The following is a 26,031-nucleotide window of genomic DNA, read 5'->3' as shown; positions in this document are numbered from 1 at the left end:
AACAGGCCGGGCCGGGCTGGCGACGCGCACCACTGGCTTGGTGCGAGGGACAGGAACAGGTCGGACCGGACTGGCGACGCGCACCACTGGCTTGGTGAACGGGGCAGGAACGGGCCGGGCTGGCGACGCGCACCACTGACTTGGTGCGAGGGACAGGAACAGGCTGGACCGGGCTGGCGATGCGCACCACTGGCTTGATGCGAGGAGCAGGCACGGGCCGAACGATACTGGGAACACCCACCACTGGCTTAGTGCGGGAATCAGGAACGGGCCGGACCGGACTGGCGACACGCACCACTTGATTGGTGCGAGGAGCGGGACTGGGTTCCTTCATTAACCCCCGCTCCTTCTGCTGCCTAACCAGCTCCTCTCGCCGTGCCTCTACACTTTCCTTCTGTTCCCTCTGCACCAATGACTCCCTTAATCTGGCGGCCTCCTCTGCTAAACGGCTGAACCGCTCTATCGCGGCCTCCTGCTGCCTCGTCGTCCACGGCGTGAGCCCCCCCCCCTAAAAAAAATTTGGGCTTGTCTCTCCCCCGTGATCATGGCCTCCATCCCTCTTGCCAGACTCTCGCTCATCTCCTCCCAAGTCCATCCTCTCTCCTCGTCACGCTGCTTGATCCAGGCTTGGTGGGATCTTCTGTCACGATCGTTCATGAACGAGAAGGACCAAGGCGCAGCGTGATATGCATTCATATTTATTTCACGACTAAACACACAACAAAACAACAAACGAAACGTGACGTCCAAGGTAGACAAATAACATACCTCACACGGAACAAGATCCCACAACTGACTGGTGCCAAAAGGCTGCCTAAGTATGGTCCCCAATCAGAGACAACAAGCTACAGCTGCCTCTGATTGGGAACCACCCTGGCCAACATAGATCTAAACGATCTAGACACTAACATAGACAAGAGTTTGTTCTTCACTGCTTGCCCTTTTCTTGTGGCAACAGGTCACAAATATTGCTGCTGTGATGGCACACTGTGGTATTTCACCTAATAGATATGGGAGTTTATCAACATTTTATTTGTTTTCTAATTATTTGTGGGTCTGTGTAATCTGAGGGAAATGTGTGTCTCTAATATGGTCATACATTTGGCAGGAGGTTAGGAAGTGCAGCTCAGTTTCCATCTCATTTTGTGGGCAGTGTGCACATAGCCTGTCTTCTCTTGAGAGCCAGGTCTGCCTACGGCGGCCTTTCTCAATAACAAGGCTATGCTCACAAAGCTTTCCTTAAGTTTGGGTCAGTCACAGAGGTCAGGTATTCTGCCACTGTGTACTCTCTGTTTACGGCCAAATGGCATTCCAGTTTGCTCTGTTTTGGTTAATTCTTTCTAATGTGTCAAGTAATTATCTTTTTGTTTTCTAATAATTTGGTTGGGTCTAATTGTGCTGCTGTCCTTGGGCTCTGTGGGGTGTTTGTGTTTGTGAACAGAGCTCCATGACTAGCTTGCTGAGGGGACTCTTCCCTAGCTTAATCTCTCTATAGGCGATGGCTTTGTTATGGAAGGTTTGGGAATCACTTCCTTTTACGTGGTTGTAGAATTTAACGGCTCTTTTCTGGATTTTGATCATTAGCGGGTATCGTCCTAATTCTGCTCTGCATGCATTATTTTGTGTTTTATGTTGTACACTGAGGATGTTTTTGCAGAATTCTGCATGTAGTCTCAATTTGGTGTTTGTCCCATTTTGTGAATTCTTGGTTGGTGAGCGGACCCCAGACCTCACAACCATAAAGGGCAATGGGTTATATAACTGAATCAAGTATTTTTTGCCAGATCCTAATTGGGATGTCAAATTTGATGTTCCTTTTGATGTCGTAGAAGGCCCTTCTTGCCTTGTCTCTCAGATCCTTCACAGCTTTGTGGAAGTTACCTGTGGTGCTGATGTTTAGGCCGAGGTACGTATAGTTATTTGTGTGCTCTAGGGCAGGGTTTCCCAGCTCAGCTGTCAGCCCTCCCAAGCCTGGCCCTCAGCACGGCTCTCAGCCCTCCCCAGCCCGACTCTCAGCACGGCTCTCAGCTCTCCCCAGCCCGGCGCTCAGCACGGCTCTCAGCCCTCCACACCACGACTCTCAGCCCTTAGCATAGCCCTATGAGGCTAATTGGATCCTGAGCCACGATTAGCGTGTAGCGCTATGCTAGCCTGGGGGATTTATCTGGCCAAAGATTTATGATGAACGGCGGCCGGCACCGTCCATCTCACAGAAACTGGACAGCGGAGCTCAGTGGAGCCCAGCGGAGCCCCAGAGCAGCCCAGCTCAGGTTGGAGGGACGCCGCAGGGACAGAGCCTCTCCTCTGGGATGAGGAATTCTGTCCCCTGGCTGTCAGCCTCTGGAGAGAAGCTGGGGGGGCTACTAATAAAGTATTCAGAGAGGAAGTACTGTAGTATGTACAGTTTAGTCATTTGGACAGCTATTGGTCTATACTGTAGTAGCCTATGTACAGCCACATAGAGACTGCACAGCAAGTTCTCCAGTGTTAAATCAACAATAACCACATTTCCATCCACAGTTTTTATGCGAGTAAAGTCATACCGTATAAAAAACAATCACCACAGCTGTGATGGAAACAGGAAGTTTTGGTACAATTTTATAAATGCCGACATGATTTGTACGTTCGACATGGTGGGATCTTTTTGTGTCTGTAAAATTAATTATGCGAGAAATGGCGGTGGAAACGACCTTATGCGTAACTATTGATATAATAACCATCATATTGAAGTAAACTTGGAGTCACGCGATGATATGGGTGTGTGGTCCTCCCACTATGACTCGGGAAACCTTAGGCTACAGATGAAATAAGTTATGATAAACTATAAAGGGTGGTGAAAGTGTACAGTGATCTTGATGCTCTTTTCCAATAAATATCGAGGGTCTTATTCTGGTGACATGATGATCGATGCTTGACTGCCGTTTGACAAATACAAATATTTATCCATAATAATCTCATAATGTAGACTAGCCTACCCTCACAGCCTTCCTGCACTGTATCTGCAAGCTGTTGGCTAGAGCGCACGTGCCAAGACCAGAGTAGGCACATTTGTTATTTAACGCAACCGTTTTTGTGATATACTGTAACTATCGGTAGAGTTGAATATGCGATGGAAACACATTGAACTTTAGATTTTTTTATTTTGTGTGTGCTACAGTATGTCATCACCCACTGATTTTTATCCACAACAAGTCTGTTTGGTGGAAACACACCACTGGTGGGAAAATATGCATCTTTTCTTTATGCTGATTCTAGAATATTTGCATGAAAATCTGTCACCAATTAGACGGAAAGATAGCTACTGAGAGTGTTAAATTAACACTGAATGTGTGGACCCGTATAAACACTGGAACAGTGTTAAAAAACAATCATACTAAGTGACCCAATGCCTGCAACCCAGCAGTTGGGTCATCCAAACAACCCAGTATGTACGGTATGTCCTCAAAATAAGGCCTTATGAAATACATATTGTATTGTTAAATAATTACATTTTAATGATAACCTATTCACTTAGGATCTCACTTGGTGAAGTCCATAGGACTGAAAATGGATGAATGCAACAAGCATGTCTCTGTCACTAACAAATTCACAGTTATGGGTGACAACTCTACAATTCACTCGAAAGGCACTCTGGGAAATATGCTAATAAAGCTTTACACTAAGCAGTGTGTTAATTCAACACTGTTAAGTGTCTATACCGGTCCACACTTCTAGTGTTAATTTAACACTGGGGAATTTGCAGTGTGTAATAAAGCATTCAGAAAGGAATCAGAGGAATGCTGTACTGTAGTGTACAGTCATCTGGACAGCTATCTACTGTAAAGTTGCATTCCATATGTCCCCAACATGGCTATTGACTAACAACATGGCTCTATTTCTAATCAAAATGTCTGTGTCTTGTCTTGTTTACAATTATGAGGACATAATTTGCAGTTAAACGTAAGGTGACTGCTGTCTTTATGATGTTCTGTTAAAAGGCCTTGTAAAGGACAGCCGTTTTACAGCTCTCAGAATCCCTTTTAAAATGTCCATTAAGCCCCATGGTGAACTCTGAAGATTTATCACATGCTGTCTGTCGCCAGCCAAGCCATGTGTTATAGGTTTGTTTATTTTGGCCGTTCGCTCTGTTTAAAATGTAACAGGCCATGTTTTGTGGCTACACTGTTTTGAGTGTGCTGTGTCGCCGGTAAAAGAGGCTGGTGAATTGGATATCAGTATGGTGTCTTGGGTTGCTGTCAAAACCATGCAGAAGCTCTCTCTCCTTCTCTATTTCTTTTTGTCTTAATATTAATTTATCTCGCTCCCTTTCTTAGTCCTTGCTCTCTTTCTAAAAAAAAACAGACATGCACAGTCATTCATACACACACGCTACAAAACCTGCATAGCTCTCAGCAGACCACCACCTGAACCTGGATGCTCCCACATCATCCCTTACTAGGAAAAGCTCCAAATAGCCTATGGTACATCAGAGCCTTGTCTGTAGCTGGCCTATGATACATCAGAGCCTTGTCTGTAGCTGGCGTACGGTACATCAGAGCCTTGTCTGTAGCTGGCCTACGGTACATCAGAGCCTTGTCTGTAGCTGGCCTACGGTACATCAGAGCCTTGTCTGTAGCTGGCCTACGGTACATCAGAGCCTTGTCTGTAGCTGGCCTACGGTACATCAGAGCCTTGTCTGTAGCTGGCCTATGGTACATCAGAGCCTTGTCTGTAGCTGGCCTACGGTACATCAGAGCCTTGTCTGTAGCTGGCCTACGGTACATCAGAGCCTTGTCTGTAGCTGGCTTACGGTACATCAGAGCCTTGTCTGTAGCTGGCTTACGGTACATCAGAGCCTTGTCTGTAGCTGTCCTACGGTACATCAGAGCCTTGTCTGTAGCTGGCCTATGGTACATCAGAGCCTTGTCTGTAGCTGGCCGACTCATCTGATTTATTTTTACAACGTCTTGCTCTGTTTGATAAAACTGTTTAGCAGTCAGAAACAGGGTCCCGAGAACTTTGGCCGGCCAGCCGTTGATGCTGCTGGAGAAAGGTCAGATGGGATCGGAGCTAAACACCTTGGCTTGCCCTCTAGTCTGCACTGTAAATCCTAGACTTAATGTCCACACTGGTACGTGTGTGTGCATGTCTGTGAAAAACAGAGAGAGAAAGAGAAGTGATCTCAATCCCACCAGTACCTCCAAGCCCTTTATCTAAGACGTTCTTATGAGGCTGAGTGTTACAGTAAGCTGGCATGGGTTAGGAGAGCAGATGGTACGGTTGGGATGCCCTGTGGTGGTGTAAGTACGTCAGGGCGGCTCTCCTCTCCTCTTTTCTCTGGTAAACCCGTCCTCCGCTCCCGCTCTCGCTCGCTGCGCTCGTCAAAAACTGCCAACTCAGCATTCTTTCCAAGCTGCCGCATTTTCATAGTCTTAAGAGCTTACATGGATGGCTGGCTTTCATTGCTGGCCTGGCCATCCGTTGGCCGCTGTGCGTGTGCGTGTGCGTGTGTGTGATTCAAATAAACCAAGAGGCCAGTGCCAAGAATATGATGCCCTTTCTTTCTCCCTGCTAGCTAAGGGGGCTGAAGGGAAGTGCAAGAAGGCAGTACAAGGAGGCAGTAGGGAGCAGACCTGGGTTCAAATCTTTTAAATACTTTGAGTGTTTGCTTTGCTTTTTGGGGACTTTTCTATTGGTTCTATTGCAACAGGCAAGCTCAATCAAGTATTTGAAATTATTTCCAATACTATTGAACCTAGGTCTGCTAGGGAGGCGATTGGGAGTCGGTCGGTAAGGGTTGATTGGAGGCAGTAAGGGTTGGTGAGTTGATTACAACAAGTGGTCAACACATTCCCCCTGTTCCTGTTCCTCTTAGAAAATATGTGATATTTTCTAACGCATCCGTGTGTCTAGTTGGGAATTACACATGTTGTCTTACTTTTAATACAATCACTGTGTTGTCACATTTAACACATGATATGTGGATATTTTTAAAAAACAGTGATTATTTTAAAAGTAACACGTCATCCCTAACTAGACACACGAATGTGTACATTTTATTTATTTATTATCTGTACATGCAAAATATCCTTCTTGAAAGATTTCAAACATGTTAGTGCTAGTTAGATACACAGTTCAGTGAAACCTACTCAGACAATTTTGTACCTGAGATCAGACTTTTGTTGGCAATGGTAGCCATTTATACCTTGTTAGAGGCAAAAATGTACCTCTACTATAGACATTTAAACTGGTACAGCACTCCCAATCACGGGTGGCCAATAATAACTACCTGAAAGCTATGTCCCCACTAAGCCATGCCTCCAATATAATTTCCCAGTGTGCCTTGTCTTGTTGAGTGTATTGTAGAGTTACCACCCATAACAGTGTGGTGCCAGGACAACAACCTCTCCCTCAACGTGAGCAAGACAAAGGAGCAGATCGTTGACTACAGGAAAAGGTGGGCAGAGCATGCCCCCATTCACATTGACGGGCTGTGGAGTCAAGAGCCTCAAGTTCCTTGGTGTCCACATCAGTAAAACGATCCTGGTCCAAACACACTAAGACAGTTGTGAAGAGGGCAAGACAATGCCTATTCCCCCTCAGGAGACTGCAAAGATTTGGTATGGGTCCTCAGATCCTCAAAAAGTTATACAGCTGCACCATCGATAGCATCCTGACTGGTTGCATCACCGCTTGGTATGGCAACTGCTCGGCCTCCGCCCGCAAGGCGCTACAGCCCAGTACATCACTAGGGCTGAGCTTCCTGCCATCCAGGACCTCTATACCAGGCAGTGTCAGAGAAAGGCCCTAAAAATCGTCAAAGACTCCAGCCACCCAAGTCATAGACTGTTCTCTCTGCTACAGCACAGCAAGCGGTACCGGAGCGCTAGGTCTAGGACCAATTGGCTCCTTAACAGCTTATACCCCCAAGCCATAAGACTGGGAAGGTTGAACACCAGATGGGCTGCGGCATTCTGGATGAGTTGTAGGGGTTTAATGGCACAGGCATGGAGCCCAGCCAACAGCGAGTTGCAGTAATCCAGACGGGAGATGACAAGTGCCTGGATTAGGACCTGTGCCGCTTCCTGTGTAAGGCAGGGTCGTACTCTCCGAATGTTGTAGAGCATGAACCTACAGGATCGGGTCACCGCCTTGATGTTATCGGAGAACGACAGGGTGTTGTCCAGGGTCATTACATACTGTATCTCATAAGGCTTTATTTTGAGGGAGAGTTTAGCCTTATACATTGGCCTCAAACTCATGGTTTACAAGCCACATCAGGCCTGCAAGTGGGGTTGCAACATTTCAGTAACTTTCCCAAAATTTCCCAGGTTTTCCAGAATTCCTGCTTATTCCCTCCCATTTTCCAAGAAGTTCCCAACTGGGATTTCTGGAAATCCTGGGAAAGTCACCAGAATTTTGCAACCCTACCTGCAAGTCACATTATGCTGGCTTGCAGAGTGATGTGTAACTCCTATTGGAATCCCGCCAGTGCTAGGATATCCAACAGTTGGAATTTTTATTTAACCTCAGAATGACTGCCAGGGTTAAATATATTGTTCTTCTCCTCCGGAGTTTAACGGCGGTTGGCTTCCAATATGTTGCATTACCACCCCCAACTGGACTATAATATAAATCCATTATACTTTGTGATACAAAATGGAAAAAATATATACAAAATACATAATAACAATACAAAACCTATCTTCCAACTAGCCCTACACTCATTAAAAACCCACTACCCCATTCCACTACTTTGAGCCTATCTTAAATATATTGTGAGGAGACTACCTAAGCCATTTAAACTGAAACAACCATTTCAGTAATGGGTGCAAGAAAAAAATCTAACTAACTGATTGGATTAGTTTAGAAAAATTGATGTTATTTCTCTTTGTGTGGCATAAGATTAATCAATCAATGTAAATGCAAAGACACACAAAAAAAAAAATCGACCTGCAGTACAGCATGCTGGGAAATATGATAATGATTATGGTAAAAATATGCCTAACTAGCCTTACTTCTTGAAAACTTGTCTGAGAGAATAAATCAGGAATAAAATGTTGCCATGTCCTCTCCGCATTAGCCTCAAATGTTCACCTCATTCAGATAAAGAGTAAATGTACCTTGTTTCTTGTTTCGTATTCCTCCTGCTGCCTGGCTGAGGCTCAGTCCAGGCTGTCAGTTGTCACTTCACTTAACTTTTAATTGCAGGAATTGACTCAAAATGTGTTGAATCTTTTACACAAATCATGTTGTGTCAACACAGTGATTGTGTTTAAAGTAATGCAGCATGTGTCGTCCCTAACTAGACACACAGATGTGTTAAAGGAATAACATTATTATCCAAGAGTGTAAGATCTGCCTCTCTCTCTCTCTCTCTCTCTCTCTCTCTCTCTCTCTCTCTCTCTCTCTCTCTCTCTCTCTCTCTCTCTGCTTAATTTCATCATTAATGGGTTTAGAATTAATTACACCTCATTAAGCCCCTGTTTTACTGGGCGCTTACAACATATTTAATCACTGTTTGGTTCCTGCTTGGCGTTGATTTAGTCAGATGCTCCTTTAGAATCACAGGGGTGCGAGCTGTGTGTCTGGAGGGTGTGTGAGTTTATTTGTACATGGTTTAATGACCAGCCATTGTGTGGTCTGGCCTCTTAGCAGTAGTCTTAGCTCTAGGGGGGTTCTCTGCTTGTGTTTACTGCTTTGACTGACTACTCTCTCTCAAATTCAATACACTGTAGAAGGGGTACTGTGAATTTGACAGTAGCTTACAGGCAGCTCGGTGGCTGGTAAAATTCTGTATTTCATATTACAGTACACCTTATGTAATATAAATATGGGATCAAAGCAAGTACTGTGTAATGACTAAGTAAAATACCGTAAATGTACTGTATTATACTGTAAAATAAATAAATATGGATGCTACCGTAATGAATGGATGAATTAATTAAATTCATTGAGGAGAGGGTTTTGTATTTCACAGTAGTTTACTGTAATTACAAGGAATTGGTGCAAGTAGGTTGGCTGCTAGTTCTGGCTGTTTGCACATTAGTATGTAGTATTTTATATAACTTGCAATTCTAGAGGTTTTAACAAAGGCTTCCAAACTGGCAGCGACCACATGGCAAAACAGACCAAAAGGACATGGCAAAATGCTTAACCATTTAAGGTCAACTTATTCGTTTTTTCCTAAAATAATTAAAACATTAACATTTCAAATCAGTTAAAAATTCAAAATAATAAACTATTCAAACAATAGTTAATCAATCCAACTTAAGCTAAGAGAAATACAAACAACAAGAAAAATAAACAATTAGTCAGTCATGGTTGGTCTAGTGGAGTGGTTGACAGTGTGTTTGTATCTTTGTGTTGGGGGAGGGGAAGAGGTTTAAGGTCTAAGACTTGCTGCCACTCCAATCTGTCCACTATTCAAATTGATGAGGCAGTATAACCACATAGAAGTTAAATTGGTACAGCATTCTCACTCATGGGTCCAACAAATATAGCCTCTTACAAGGCACACCTCAAAATATGTTAATGAGCCAGAAACAACAATACCATACACCCACTAGTGGTCAAAAGGTTTTTGGCGCTCCAATGATACAGTACGGTACTGTATTCTGTGGGGTGGAATTACAGTACCATTCGAAATACAGCAATTATTTGCCCCGTCCCACAATGCACCATCATTAACACGATGCTGCAGTAAACAGTATTTTACTGTTGATAATACACCAAATTACCGTATAATTTACAGTTTTCCATTACAGTATATGCTTGGTATGAATGACAAGGTCAATGTTGCCAAAGCGAAGTGATGCACATAACAATTATGAAAATAACAGCGATAACAATAAGAATAGTAGCTATAATACTATAAAACTCCCTCTCTATGTGCCTCTCCCTCCCTCCCTCTTCCTGTCCCTCTCCCCTCTTCATTTCTCCTGCCCACTGTAGGCTATGCTTGGAGGCGCGGGACCCCTACTGTGGCTGGGACAGGAAACAGAGACGCTGCACCACTCTAGAGGACAGCTCCAACATGAGCCAGTGGAGTCAGAATATCACTGTGTGTCCGGTAAGAGCCATCAGGGATCCACAGTTTCCCTCTCCCACCTCTGCTCCTCATTGCATCTGTTGTCACTTGTACACAATCCCCCATAACCCCATGGGGCTGCCTGCCACATGGCAACACGGCTGGCTGACACCCTGGAATACCTCCTCCCTGTCTGGTCTCTCCTGGGGACTGGCCCTACAGTAGTCTGACACTTTAACAGTTTTGTCCTATGTCAACTCTCCTCAGGGACCCTTTTCCTAGTGTGACATTGTTACAGTTTGTCCAGGTCGCTCTCGCAAAATAGTTGTTTAACCTCAAGGGTCTTTCCTGGTTGTTGTCATACAGTACCACATGATTAATGATGGCATCCTGTCCGTTCCAGTCCCTGACACTCTAGTCTCTCTCTGCCCTGTCTGGCTTTTTAGCTAAGGAACCAGACCACCAATGGCGGCTTTGGACTCTGGGCGGCGTGGCAACCATGCAGCAATGACGATGGCGACGGCACCAGCGCCTGTCTGTGTCGCTCCAGGGCGTGTGACAATCCCTCCGCTCGCTGTGGTGGGAGGAACTGTGAGGGGCCCACCATCGAAGTCTCGAACTGCTCCAGGTATGTAGAACCACCAACCAACCAACCACCTATCTCACTCACTGTGCATCCCAAATGGCACCCAATATAGTGCACTACTTAGTCTCTCTGTCCATACTAGCATACTACATAGTATGGAGCAATGTATTGGGCATGCATTCTAAGTAGTATGCTTAGAATGCTAGTGTGGATATTGGAAATCTGCTCTGGTCAAAAGTAGTGCACTATGGAGAATAGGGTGTTATTTGAGACGCAGCCTCAGACATGTAGCATTGTACTCAGGCTGTGACAAAATTAGCATTCTGACAGGATAAGAGGTATGTCTACAAACCAGGGTTTTGATTAAATAATGTAGGTGACATCCAAGTTTCCCCTCAGAGGTCTTGTACCGTCTGTGTCTGAGGAAATTGGCCAATCACCATTACTGTGAGAGAACAGCTCTCAGATACAAAGTGCTGGCTCCTTCATGCACAGGGTAGCTATATATATGTGTGTGTGTGTGTGTGTGTGTGTGTGTGTGTGTGTGTGTGTGTGTGTGTGTGTGTGTGTGTGTGTGTGTGTGTGTGTGTGTGTGTGTGTGTGTGTGTGTGTGTGTGTGTGTGTGTGTGTGTGTGTGTGTGTGTGTGTGTGTGTGTGTGTGTGTGTGTGTGTGTAACCATTACAGCTCAGATACAAAGTGGCGGAGCTCCTTTCATAGCTATGCCAGATTAAACCCAGGTCCAATTATCATTACTGTGAGAGAACTGCTCAGATACAAATTGATACAAACTGTGTGTGGGTATGTTTTTGTGTGTATGTGTGTGGCGGTCCTCCTTTCATAGCTATGCCAGATTAAACCCAGGGTGGGAAAATTGAATTGTGTTTTAGCCAGAAGTCGCTATAAAAAAAAATATAATCATGTTTTATTGTCACATACACTGGATAGGTGCAGTGAAATGTGTTGTTTTACAGGTCAGCCATAGTAGTATGATAGGTGCAGTTAAATGTGTTGTTTTACAGGGTCAACCATAGTAGTATGATAGGTGCAGTGAAATGTGTTGTTTTACAGGGTCAACCATAGTAGTATGATAGGTGCAGTGAAATGTGTTGTTTTACAGGGTCAATCATAGTAGTATGATAGGTGCAGTGAAATGTGTTGTTTTACAGGGTCAACCATGGTAATATGATAGGTGCAGTGAAATTTGTTGTTTTACAGGGTCAACCATAGTAGTATGATAGGTGCAGTGAAATGTGTTGTTTTACAGGGTCAACCATGGTAGTATGATAGGTGCAGTGAAATGTGTTGTTTTACAGGGTCAACCATAGTAGTATGATAGGTGCAGTGAAATGTGTTGTTTTACAGGGTCAGCCATAGTAGTATGATAGGTGCAGTGAAATGTGTTGTTTTACAGGGTCAACCATGGTAATATGATAGGTGCAGTGAAATTTGTTGTTTTACAGGGTCAACCATAGTAGTATGATAGGTGCAGTGAAATGTGTTGTTTTACAGGGTCAACCATGGTAGTATGATAGGTGCAGTGAAATGTGTTGTTTTACAGGGTCAACCATAGTAGTATGATAGGTGCAGTGAAATGTGTTGTTTTACAGGGTCAACCATGGTAGTATGATAAGTGCAGTGAAATGTGTTGTTTTACAGGGTCAACCATAGTAGTATGATAGGTGCAGTGAAATGTGTTGTTTTACAGGGTCAGCCATAGTAGTATGATAGGTGCAGTGAAATTTATTATTTTACATGGTCATCCATAGTAGTATGATAGGTGCAGTGAAATGTGTTGTTTTACAGGGTCAGCCATAGTAGTATGATAGGTGCAGTGAAATGTGTTGTTTTACAGGGTCAACCATGGTAGTATGATAGGTGCAGTGAAATGTGTTGTTTTACAGGGTCAACCATAGTAGTATGATAGGTGCAGTGAAATGTGTTGTTTTACAGGGTCAGCCATAGTAGTATGATAGGTGCAGTGAAATGTGTTGTTTTACAGGGTCAGCCATAGTAGTATGATAGGTGCAGTGAAATGTGTTGTTTTACAGGGTCAGCCATAGTAGTATGATAGGTGCAGTGAAATGTGTTGTTTTACAGGGTCAGCCATAGTAGTATGATAGGTGCAGTGAAATGTGTTGTTTTACAGGGTCAGCCGGGTTCTCTGCCTCTAACCCTGTTGCAGGGGCTGAGTCACTGGCTTGCTGGTGCTCTTTCATGCCGTCCCTGGGAGGGGTGCGTCACTTGAGTGGGTTGAGTTACTGACGTGATCTTCCTGTCTGGGTTGGCGCCCCCCCCCCCTTGGTTTGTGCTGTGGTGGAGACCTCTGTGGGCTTACTCGGCCTTGTCTCAGGATTGTAAGTTGGTGGTTGAGGATATCCCTCTAGTGGTGCGGGGCTGTGCTTTGGCAGAGTGGGTGGGGTTATATCCTTCCTGTTTGGCCCTGTCCGGGGGTTTCTTCGGATGGGGCCACAGTGTCTCCGGACCGCTCCCTGTCTCAGCCTCCAGTATTTATGCTGCAGTAGTTTATGTGTCGGGGGGCTGGGGTTAGTTGGTTATACCTGGAGTACTTCTCCTGTCTTATCTAGTGTCCTGTGAATTTAAGTATGCTCTCTCTCTAATTCTCTCGTTCTCTCTTTCTCTCTGAGAACCTGAGCCCTAGGACCATACGTCAGGACTACCGGGCATGATGACACCTTGCTGTCCCCAGTCCGCCTGGCCTTGCTGCTATTCCAGTTTCAACTGTTCTGCCTGCGGTTACGAAACCCCTACCTGTCCCAGACCTGCTGTTTTCAACTCTTAATGATCGGCTATGAAAAGCCAACTGAGAGACCTGAGCCCTAGGACCATACGTCGGGACTACCGGCCGTGGTGACTCCTTGCTGTCCCCAGTCCGCCTGGCCTTGCTGCTATTCCAGTTTCAACTGTTCTGCCTGCGGTTATGGAACCCCTACCTGTCCCAGACCTGCTGTTTTCAACTCTTAATGATCGGCTATGAAAAGCCAACTGAGATTTATTCCTGATTATTATTTGACCATGCTTGTCACTTATGAACATTTTTGAACATCTTGGCATGGTTCTGTTATAATCTTCACCCGGCACAGCCAGAAGAGGACTGGCCACCCCTCATAGCCTGGTTCCTCTCTAGGTTTCTTCCTAGGTTTTCGCCTTTCTAGGGAGTTTTTCCTAGCCACCGTGCTTCTACACCTGCATTACTAGCTGTTTGGGGTTTTAGGCTGGGTTTCTGTACAGCACTTCGAGATATTAGCTGATGTAAGAAGGGCTATATAAAATAAAATTGATTGATTGATTGATTGATTGGTAGTATGATAGGTGCAGTGTAATGTGTTGTTTTACAGGGTCAGCCATAGTAATGCGGCGCTCCTGGAGCAAAGGGAACATCAACAGATTTTTCACCTGTCGGATCGGGGACTCAAACCAGCAACCTTCTGGTTACTGGCCCAACAAATAACTTTAGCAGATTGAAGGAATGTGTTTCTGGTGTCAAATTTAGCTCCTGAGCAAGTGGTTCCTCGTCCCTCTCATAATCATAAATTATGGCCATGATCGTAAATGTGTTGGTTGCTTGATACAGTGAGGGGAAAAAAGTATTTGATTCCCTGCTGATTTTGTACGTTTGCCCACTGACAAAGACACGATCAGTCTATTATTTTAATGGTAGGTTAATTTGAACAGTGAGAGACAGAATAACAACAAAAAAATCCAGAAAAATGCATGTAAAAAATGTTATGAATTGATTTGCATTTTAATGAGGGAAATAAGTATTTGACCCCTCTGCAAAACATGACTTAGTACTTGGTGGCAAAACCCTTGTTGGCAATCACAGAGGTCAGATGTTTCTTGTAGTTGGCCACCAGGTTTGCACACATCTCAGGAGGGATTTTATCCCACTTCTCTTTGCAGATCTTCTCCAAGTCATTAAGGTTTCGAGGCTGACGTTTGGCAACTCCGAACCTTCAGCTCCCCTCCACAGATTTTCTATGGGATTAAGGTCTGGAGACTGGCTAGGCCACTCCAGGACCTTAATGTGCTTCTTCTTGAGCCACTCCTTTGTTGCCTTGGCCGGGTGTTTTGGGTCATTTTCATGCTGGAATACCCATCCACAACCCATTTTCAATGCCCTGGCTGAGGGAAGGAGGTTCTCACCCAAGATTTGACGGTACATGACCCCGTCCATCGTCCCTTTGATGCGGTGAAGTTGTCCTGTTCCCTTAGCAGAAAAACACCCCCAAAGCATAATGTTTCCACCTCCATGTTTGACGGTGGGGATGGTGTTCTTGGGGTCATAGGCAGCATTCCTCCTCCTCCAAACACGGCGAGTTGAGTTGATGGCAAAGAGCTCGATTTTGGTCTCATCTGACCACAACACTTTCACCCAGTTCTCCTCTGAATCATTCAGATGTTCATTGGCAAACTTCAGACGGGCCTGTATATGTGCTTTCTTGAGCAGGGGGACCTTGCGGGCGATTCAGGATTTCAGTCCTTCACGGCGTAGTGTGTTACCAATTGTTTTCTTGGTGACTATGATCCCAGCTGCCTTGAGATCACGCTCAAGGTCCTAAACGATATTATAAACGCGATCGATAAAAGACAGTACTGCGCAGCCATCATCATCGACCTGGCCAAGGCTTTCGACTCTGTCAACCACCGCATTCTTATTAGCAGACTAAATAGCCTTGGTTTCTCTAATGACTGCCTCGCCTGGTTCACCAGCTACTTCTCAGATAGAGTTCAATGTGTCAAATCGGAGGGCCTGTTGTCTGGACCTCTGGCCGTCTCTATGGGCGTGCCACAGGGTTCAATTCTCGGGCCGACTCTATTCTCTGTGTATATCAATGATGTCGCTCTTGCTGCTGGTGACGCTCGGATCCACCTCTATGTGGACGACACCATTTTGTATACATCTGGTCCTTCATTGGACACTGTGTTAACAAACCTCCAAACGAGCTTCAATGCCATACAACACTCCTTCCGTAGCCTCCAACTGCTCTTAAACACTAGTAAAACTAAATGTATGCTCTTCAACCGAACGCTGCTTGTACCCGCCCACCCGACTAGAATCACTACTCTCAGCGGGTCTGACCTAGAGTATGTGGACAACTACAAATACCTAGGTGTCTGGTTAGACTGTAAACTCTCCTTCCAGACTCACATTAAGCATCTCCAATCAAAAGTTAGATCTAGAATCGGCTTCCTATTTCGCAACAAAGCCTCCGTCACTCATGCTGCCAAATATGCCCTCGTAAAACTGACTATCTTACCGATCCTTGACTTCGACGATGTCATTTACAAAATAGCCTCCAACACCCTACTCAGCAAATTGGATGTAGTCTATCACAGTGCAATCCGTTTTGTCACCAAAGCCCCATATACTACCCACCGTTGTGACCTGTACGCTCTTGTTGGCTGGCCCTCACTTCATATTCGTCGCCAAACCCACTGGCTCCAGGTCATCTATAAATCACTGCTAGGCAAATCCCCGTCTTATCTTAGCTCACTGGTCACCATAGCAACACCCACCCGTAGTCTGCGCTCCAGCAGGTATATCTCACTGGTCATCCCCAAAGCCAACACCTCCTTTGGCCGCCATTCCTTCCAGTTCTCTGCTGCCAATGACTGGAACGAACTGCAAAAATCTCTGAAGCTGGAGACTCTTATCTCCCTCACTAACTTTAAGCGTCAGTTGTCAGAGCAGCTTACCGATCACTGCACCTGTACACAGCCTTTCTGAAATTAGCCCACCCAACTACCTCATCCCTATATTGTTATTTATTTTGCTAATTTGCACCCCAGTTTCTCTATTTGCACATCATCTTTTGCACATCTATCATTACAGTATTATACGAAATTGTAACTATTTTGCACTATAGCCTATTTATTACCTTACCTCCATAACTTACTACATTCGCACACACTGTATATTATATTTATACTGTTGTAATTTTTACTTTATGTTTTGTTTACCCCATATGTAACTCTGTGTTGTTGTTTTTATCGCACTGCTTTGCTTTATCTTGGCCAGGGCGCAGTTGTAAATGAGAACTTGTTGTCAACTGGCCTACCTGGTCAAATAAAGGTGAAATAAAAAATAAATAAAAGATAATTGACAAGATTCTCCCGTGTAGTTTCCTCACCGTTCTCATGATCATTGCAACTCCACAAGGTGAGATCTTGCATGGAGCCCCAGGCCGAGGGAGATTGACAGTTATTTTGTGTTTCTTCTATTTGCGAATAATCGCACCAAGCTGCTTGGCGATGGTCTTGTAGCCCATTCCAGCCTTGTGTAGGTCTACAATCTTGTCCCTGACATCCTTGGAGAGCTCTTTGGTCTTGGCCATGGTGGAGAGTTTGGAATCTGATTGATTGATTGCTTCTGTGGACAGGTGTCTTTTAATACGGGTAACAAACTGAGATTAGGAGCACTCCCTTTAAGAGTGTGCTCCTAATCTCAGCTCGTTACCTGTATAAAAGACACATGGGAGCCATAAATCTTTCTGATTGAGAGGGGGTCAAATACTTATTTCCCTCATTAAAATGCAAATCAATTTATAAAATTTTTGACATGCATTTTTCTGGATTTTGTTGTTGTTATTCTGTCTCTCACTGTTCAAATAAACCTACCATTAAAAGTATAGACTGATCATTTCTTTGTCAGTGGGCAAACGTACAAAATCAGCAGGGGATCAAATACTTTTTTCCCTCACTGTAGAACGTTTCTTACATACAAAAAACTAATCTAAAATTAGTATTGGCATGTTTGGGATTCTTTAAACCTTCTTTAATAACATCACATTTCTGTTGCCACAGAAACGGAGGATGGACACCATGGTCGTCATGGGGACAATGCAGCACCACCTGTGGAACAGGGTTTGAGATGCGCCAGCGCTCCTGCAACAACCCGTCGCCCCGACATGGGGGACGTGTGTGTGTGGGCCCGGTCAGGGACGAGAGGTGAGAGGAGAGCTATGTGAACAAACTTTGGTTTTGTCATACTTTTATCAAATGTAATTTCTTTGGCAAATAATTTAACAGTGTTTGTTTGACTCAAAAGAGCAAAACTCTTAAACATTTACGGTTGCCATTTATGAAGGAATGACCTTTATGATTCATTTATGAGACATGACGTGCACTTTTCAGTAACAGTATCTGTCCTCTGTATCTTTTGGGGGATGACGGTCTTAGGTAAATGTCAGCCCTCTTACACACGCCAGTGCCTCTCATGTGAGGCAGAAGACACATTTCAATTTATCACAAAATGGACAACAAAGTTCCTCTCCTCTCCTCTCCTCTCCTCTCCTCTCCTCTCCTCTCCTCTCCTCTCCTCTCCTCTCCTCTCCTCTCCTCTCCACTTCTCTCTAGGTTCTGTAACGAGGGTGTGTCGTGTCCCCAGCCTATCTTTTGGTCCCTGTGGGGTGCCTGGGCTAAGTGCAGTGCAGAGTGTGGAGGAGGGGTCCACTCCAGGGTCAGGAGCTGTGAGAACGGGAACAGCTGCCCAGGTTGCGCACTGGTATGCAGAAATCCATGCCATACTTACCTCCCCTTTCATACAAGACTCCTTTCTCTCCGTGGGATGTGTGAAGTTAGGGTTCAGTTCAGTTTTGACTGGTTTCAGTTGACTGAAATTCAGTTTGAGCTGAAAGGCTTTCCCTCCTCTCCCCTTCCTCTCACTCAAGTTGGGCTTCCTACAGTGGACTCTCAAACATGCTCAAAGCTGAGGATTTAATTACTTTCATTATGAGTCCAATTAAAGTGTTATGAAGCAAATAACTCTCAGTAAAACATTTAGAAAAAAACATATTTTATAATAATTACCTCACTTTCTCTCTGTCTCTCCGTCTCCCTCTCCCCCCACCTCCTATCCCTCTCCCCCCTTTCCAGGAGTACAAGGCGTGTAACCTGGAGGCGTGTCCAGAGGTGAAGAGGAACACCCCCTGGACCCCATGGATGCCTGTCAACGTGACGCAGGGCGGAGCCCGCCAAGAGCAGAGGATGCGCTATATGTGCCGCGCACAGCTGGCAGACCCCCACGAGCTGCAGATTGGACGACGCAAAGTAGAGACCCGCTTCTGCCCCAACGACGGCACGGCCACCTGCGAGACCGACAGTGAGTGCTTGTCAATCATAGCGGCTTTGGGTGTTGCTAGCTAAGTTGTTGGTGTGGCTTTACACCAAGTGAGGCATGGATGAAAATAATACACCTGTCCAACACCAATCATTTTTCTTCGGCTCTTCTCAAAGCATTATGAGGATAAACTGCCCAAACATAGTCACCGTACTGTATCTTCCCCCTGGGTGATCAGACTGATCACTAGAAATACAGTGGGGGAAAAAAGTATTTAGTCAGCCACCAATTGTGCAAGTTCTCCCACTTAAAAAGATGAGAGAGGCCTGTAATTTTCATCATAGGTACACGTCAACTATGACAGACAAAACGAGGAGAAAAAAAATCCAGAAAATCACATTGTAGGATTTTTAATGAATTTATTTGCAAATTATGGTGGAAAATAAGTATTTGGTCAATAACAAAAGTTTCTCAATACTTTGTTATATACCCATTGTTGGCAATGACACAGGTCAAACGTTTTCTGTAAGTCTTCACAAGGTTTTCACACACTGTTGCTGGTATTTTGGCCCATTCCTCCATGCAGATCTCCTCTAGAGCAGTGATGTTTTGGGGCTGTCGCTGGGCAACACAGACTTTCAACTCCCTCCAAAGATGTTCTATGGGGTTGAGATCTGGAGACTGGCTAGGCCACTCCAGGACCTTGAAATGCTTCTTACGAAGCCACTCCTTCGTTTCCCGGGTGGTGTGTTTGGGATCATTGTCATGCTGAAAGACCCAGCCACGTTTCATCTTCAATGCCCTTGCTGATGGAAGGAGGTTTTCACTCAAAATCTCACGATACATGGCCCCATTCATTCTTTCCTTTACACGGATCAGTCGTCCTGGTCCCTTTGCAGAAAAACAGCCCCAAAGCATGATGTTTCCACCCCCATGCTTCACAGTAGGTATGGTGTTCTTTGGATGCAACTCAGCATTCTTTGTCCTCCAAACACGACGAGTTGAGTTTTTACCAAAAAGTTATATTTTGGTTTCATCTGACCATATGACATTCTCCCAATCCTCTTCTGGATCATCCAAATGCACTCTAGCAAACTTCAGACGGGCCTGGACATGTACTGGCTTAAGCAGGGGACACGTCTGGCACTGCAGGATTTGAGTCCCTGGCGGCGTAGTGTGTTACTGATGGTAGGCTTTGTTACTTTGGTCCCAGCTCTCTAAAGGTCATTCACTAGGTCCCCCCGTGTGGTTCTGGGATTTTTGCTCACCGTTCTTGTGATCATTTTGACCCCACGGGGTGAGATCTTGCGTGGAGCCCCAGATCGAGGGAGATTATCAGTGGTCTTGTATGTCTTCCATTTCCTAATAATTGCTCCCACAGTTGATTTATTCAAACCAAGCTGCTTATCTATTGCAGATTCAGTCTTCCCAGCCTGGTGCAGGTCTACAATTTTGTTTCTGGTGTCCTTTGACAGCTCTTTGGTCTTGGCCATAGTGGAGTTTGGAGTGTGACTGTTTGAGGTTGTGGACAGGTGTCTTTTATACTGATAACAAGTTCAAACAGGTGCCATTAATACAGGTAACGAGTGGAGGACAGAGGAGCCTCTTAAAGAAGAAGTTACAGGTCTGTGAGAGCCAGAAATATTGCTTGTTTGTAGGTGACCAAATACTTATTTTCCACCATAATTTGCAAATAAATTCATAAAAAATCCTACAATGTGATTTTCTGGATTTTTTTCTTCTCAATTTGTCTGTCATAGTTGACGTGTACCTATGATGAAAATTACAGGCCTCTCTCATCTTTTTAAGTGGGAGAACTTGCACAATTGGTGGCTGACTAAATACTTTTTTCCCCTACTGTATCACTCCAGTGTTAATACTAAATTGTAATTATTTTGCACTATGGCCTATTTATTACCTTACCTCCATAACTTAGTACATTTGCACACACTGTATATAGATTTTATATTGTGTTATTGACTGTACGATTTGTTTATTCCATATGTAACTGTGTTGTTGTTGTTTTTATCGCACTGCTTTGCTTTATCTTGGCCAGGTCGCAGTTGTAAATGATAACTCTCAACTGGCTTACCTGGTTAAATAAAATAAATATATATTTTTTAATGTTCTCCGTCCTCTGTCTGCATCGATTAACTGTAGCTGGCTGACAGTGGCCAGGCTGGCCAGGGTAGGCAGGGTAGCCATGTTCAGGTGTCTTGTTATTAAGACACATGACAGTTCACATGTTCCAGAAGCCATTTCTGCCAAAAAACGCATTTTGATTTTTAAGAAAAGCTGACATTCAAATGGCACTCCTGTGAAGAAGTAAAGCGCCTAGTTTCCTGAAATGAGTCACATATACTGTTTAGGCTTTCAACTGACAAGTTTACACCTTCACTATTACAGTGGAATGTTTTGTCCAGGAAGTTGTCTAACAAATATGGAATTTGTTGTTGCCTAATTGTTTTTTGGTAGGTTTCTACACTACTTTCCTTCCATCTATAGCATTTCTTAATATTCTGCAGTCCCTTTGTCTTTGATGCCTCATGATTGAGTATTGCTCTGTTCAGGTAGACTGTGATCTTATTGTGGTCTGATAGGGGTGTCAGTGGGCTGACTGTGAACGCTCTGAGAGACTCTGGGTTGAGGTCAGTGATAAAGTAATCTACGGTACTACTGGCAAGGGATGAGCTGTAGGTGTACCTACCGTAAGAGTCCCCTCGAAGCCTACCATTGACTATGTACATACCCAGCGTGCGACAGAGCTGCAGCAGTTGTGACCCATTTTTGTTGGTTGTTTTGGCGTAGTTGTGTCTAGGGGGGCATATTTGGGAGGCAATACTGTCACCTCCAGGTAGGTGTTTGTCCCCCTGTGTGCTGAGAGTGTCAGATTCTTGTCAAGTTCTGGCATTTAGGTCGCCACAGACTAGTACCTGTCCCTGGGCCTGGAAATGGTTGATCTCCCCCTCTAGGATGGAGAAGCTGTCATCGTTAAAGTATGGGGATTCTAGTGGGGGGATATAGGTAGCACACATGAGGACATTTTTCTCTGTTGAGATAATTTCATTATTAATTTCTAGTCAGATGTAAAATGTTCCTGTTTTGACTAATTTAATAGAGTGAGTTAGGTCTGCTCTATACCAAATTAGCATACTCTCTGAGTCCCTTCCCTGTTTCACACCTGGTAGTTTGGTGGATGGGACTACCAGCTATCTGCAACCTAGAGGGCAACCAGTGGGTCCGTTTCCTCTATACAATGTTTCTTGTAGGATGACAATGTCTGTATTTCTGATTTATTTGGTGAAGTCCAGGTTCCTGCTCTTTAGGCCAAGGGCAGATGACCTCAGGCCTTGGATATTCCAGGATGAGTTAGTGAAGGCTTTCTGTTCCATAAAGTGTCCAATGTTGTTAGTCATGTGGTTTGGCCTCAGACCAGTAAGTGTGAGCAGAGCCTGGTGAGCATCTGGTACATGCCATTGGCTTGGGCTAGTGTAAGAGTGGGGGTTGGGCCTGTTTGCCTGCTCATGGACTGGGCATATGTGTGACTATCATGTTGAGGCCCTCTTTGCGGGAGTGGGAGGCATGGGGTGGGCAGGAGGGGCATAGGTCTGATCTGAGGGGGCTTAAATGGGGTGTGGGCATGGTTGACTTGGGGGGGTGTTGTTTGGTTGGGGTGGGGGTGTGGATGTGGCTGGTGGTGCTGTGGTCTGGATGTAGGTCCTCTCGGAGGTCTGGGAGAGTGTCTCGCTGGTCAGGGCGGGGTGTCTGTTGATCTGTTGCTCCTGTGTGAGGTGTTGGGTCTGCGGTGGAGGGCGATATCCTTTAGGGTCCGGGCGAAGGTGGGCACTGCTGCCTTGTATAGGTGGACCTGGTCGTAAAGGCTGTTCACGTCCAGGGTGGAGAGGTGGGCCAGGTAGACATTTGGTTTTGAGGCACAGTCATGGGAAATACTTGCGTTTACCCACTGTATATATGTATGTATGGTTTCAGGGTGGAAGTCTTTTCGTGGTAGCAGGGTAGAGATAACCACTTGTGCATTGGGGAAAGTAGAAGAAGCTATTTCAATCACTCCCTTGAGTGCTGTGGCTTTGGTCAGGGTCTGAGGGTGGGCTGTTCTGCTGGCTTCTCTGCGGGGGTGGACAGCTCTCTAATAGGTTGTTCTCTGTCACACGTCATCGTTCTCACCTTCTCCTCCAGCACTCTGATCCTCTCCTCTAGTGCTCTGTTCTTCTCCTGCTCCTGCTCTTTCTCCTGTTGATGTTGTCTCACCACAGTCCAGAGTGCAGTCAAGTCTCTCTCCAACTCCAGCTCTCTAGGTCTGGTTGAGGGGGTATTGTTGAGCTGGACTATTTTTTGTGCTGACTGGAGTGTGTTCACCTGCTGTTCCAGCTCCACCAGCCTTACCTCCAGCTGGGTGAATGTATCCTTCATTTCAATGAGGGAGTAGTACTCTGTGCTGGGAGGTTGACTTTCCACTTGGGATACTCGTCTGTGGGGTTGTATAATGAAGAGGTCTGGTCTGACACGCTCGGGGTGGGGGTATCTTTTTCAAGAGAGAGCTTATCCTGCTGAGCTATCTCTTTGATTATGTGAAAGTCCAGCTGAAACTGTTTGGGGTTGCCCTGTACCATTACTGTTCCAGATTTGTACAGATTTACATTGGCTGACTCAGAGTCCTCTTTGTCTAGTATCCTGAGTTTTAACAGAGGGGTAGTGTGTTAATATAGCACTGTGCCATGCCAGGGGATAGTCTGTGTGGAAAATTAAGTTGCTTATGTTCCCATTTTTATATTAGTCAACAAAAAGTGTCTCTTGATTTTCCATAAGGAGCTTCTTTTTGTACTCTTTTCATGCCTTGTCATTTTTTACATCCAGCGGATACTGTATTGTAATGACCTCTGAGCAGCGGGAGGGGGCTTCAAAGGCCTCTGCATTTGGGTGGGGTAGAATGTGGAACTCTCCTGCCATTGTTGGGCTCAAGGGCTTTGACACCTCTCACTTCACACCTCAGTGCTAATTGATGTTGCAGTCAGATATGTACTGTCCTAGCAAGCTTGGTAGTCTTAACTTAGCATTCAGTCATTATAAAGTAAAATATATCATTGTAATGTATTTTTCTTCTTGGCTTTAATAGTAGCTTCAGACTAAACATGACCTACTCAGTTCCAGGTTGGATGGTGTTTTCAGGTTTCTGTTGTTTGTTTGCCAGAGTATTTACTGTATCTCCCGAGTGGCGCAGTGGTCTAAGGCACTGAATGGCAGTGCTAGGTGTGCCACTAGAGATCCTGGTTCGAATCCAGGCTCTGTCGTAGCCGGCCGTGACCGGGAGACACATGGGGTGGCGCACAATTGGGCCAGGGTAGGGGAGGGAATGGCTGGCAGGGATGTAGCTCAGTTGGTAGAGCATGGCGTTTGCAACGCCAGGGTTGTGGGTTCGATTTCCACGGGGGGCCAGTATGAAAAATGTATGCACTCACTAACTGTAAGTCGCTCTGGATGAGAGCGTCTGCTAAATGACTAAAATGTAATGTAAATGAAATAAGAATCTTTGGTAGTAGGAATCCTTCCAGGTAATTTTGTCCAAAATCAGGTTGTAGGTTTGGAGTTTTGATTTGGAGTGAAGGTTAGGTTGTGGAGGGTAGTATCCTGTATATGTCCTTGCCGAAAATCCAAGTTTATCTAACTCTAAATCTATATTTTTGTAAAAACATGCTGAAAAATGCCAGAGCTCATCTGCTCTCTCTCTCTCTCTCTCTCTCTCTCTCTCTCTCTCTCTCTCTCTCTCTCTCTCTCTCTCTCTCTCTCTCTCTCTCTCTCTCTCTCTCTCTCTCTCTCTCTCTCTCTCTCTCTCTCTCTCTCTCTCTCTCTCTCTCTCTCTCTCTCTCTCTCAATTCAATTCAATTCAATTTCAATTCAATTCAATTTAAGGGCTTTATTGGCATGGGAAACGTGTGTTAACATTGCCAAAGCAAGTGAAGTAGATAGTAAACAAAAGTGAAATAAACAATAAATATTAACAGTAAACATTACACTCAGAAGTTTCAAAATAATAAAGACATTTCAAATGTGATATTATGTATATATACAGTGTTGTAACAATGTGCAAATAGTTAAAGTACAAATGGGAAAATAAATAAACATAAATATGGGTTGTATTTACAATGGTGTTTGTTCTTCACTGGTTGCCCTTTTCTTGTGGCAACAGGTCACAAATCTTGCAGCTGTGATGGCACAATGTGGTTTTTCACCCAGTAGATAAGGGAGTTTATCAAAATTGGGTTTGTTTTCTAATTCTTTGTGGATCGCTGTAATCTGAGGGAAATACAGTGGGGGAAAAAAGTATTTAGTCAGCCACCAATTGTGCAAGTTCTCCCACTTAAAAAGATGAGAGAGGCCTGTAATTTTCATCATAGGTACACGTCAACTATGACAGACAAATTGAGAAGAAAAAAATCCAGAAAATCACATTGTAGGATTTTTTATGAATTTATTTGCAAATTATGGTGGAAAATAAGTATTTGGTCACCTACAAATATTTCTGGCTCTCACAGACCTGTAACTTCTTCTTTAAGAGGCTCCTCTGTCCTCCACTCGTTACCTGTATTAATGGCACCTGTTTGAACTTGTTATCAGTATAAAAGACACCTGTCCACAACCTCAAACAGTCACACTCCAAACACCACTATGGCCAAGACCAAAGAGCTGTCAAAGGACACCAGAAACAAAATTGTAGACCTGCACCAGGCTGGGAAGACTGAATCTGCAATAGGTAAGCAGCTTGGTTTGAAGAAATCAACTGTGGGAGCAATTATTAGGAAATGGAAGACATACAAGACCACTGATAATCTCCCTTGATCTGGGGCTCCACGCAAGATCTCACCCCGTGGGGGTCAAAATGATCACAAGAACGGTGAGCAAAAATCCCAGAACCACACGGGGGGACCTAGTGAATGACCTGCAGAGAGATGGGACCAAAGTAACAAAGCCTACCATCAGTAACACACTACGCCGCCAGGGACTCAAATCTTGCAGTGCCAGACGTGTCCCCTGCTTAAGCCAGTACATGTCCAGGCCCGTCTGAAGTTTGCTAGAGTGCATTTGGATGATCCAGAAGAGGATTGGGAGAATGTCATATGGTCAGATGAAACCAAAATAGAACTTTTTGGTAAAAACTCAACTCGTCGTGTTTGGAGGACAAAGAATGCTGAGTTGCATCCAAAGAACACCATACCTACTGTGAAGCATGGGGGTGGAAACATCATGCTTTGGGGCTGTTTTTTCTGCAAAGGGACCAGGACGACTGATCCGTGTAAAGGAAAGAATGAATGGGGCCATGTATCGTGAGATTTTGAGTG

The 26,031-nt window shown here is 44.8% G+C and overlaps 1 protein-coding gene across 4 annotated transcripts in view; it reads left to right on the top strand.

Annotated features, from left to right (window-relative positions):
- LOC121555194 (semaphorin-5B) overlaps positions 1–26,031 on the top strand; it is a 300,942-nt gene that overhangs the window by 247,421 nt on the left and 27,490 nt on the right. For all 4 annotated transcript variants that reach the window (XM_041869034.2, XM_041869033.2, XM_041869032.2 and 1 more), the window contains exons 13-17: positions 9,934–10,051; positions 10,456–10,637; positions 17,422–17,565; positions 17,974–18,121; positions 18,493–18,718. In XM_041869034.2, the coding sequence (XP_041724968.2) occupies positions 9,934–10,051; positions 10,456–10,637; positions 17,422–17,565; positions 17,974–18,121; positions 18,493–18,718 (818 nt within the window). The remainder of the gene's footprint in view (positions 1–9,933; positions 10,052–10,455; positions 10,638–17,421; positions 17,566–17,973; positions 18,122–18,492; positions 18,719–26,031) is intronic.

The sequence above is a fragment of the Coregonus clupeaformis genome, chromosome 40, assembly GCF_020615455.1.
Source record: "Coregonus clupeaformis isolate EN_2021a chromosome 40, ASM2061545v1, whole genome shotgun sequence".
In the NCBI taxonomy this organism is placed as follows: Eukaryota; Metazoa; Chordata; class Actinopteri; order Salmoniformes; family Salmonidae; genus Coregonus; species Coregonus clupeaformis.
This window is presented reverse-complemented; position numbering and strand designations above follow the sequence as displayed.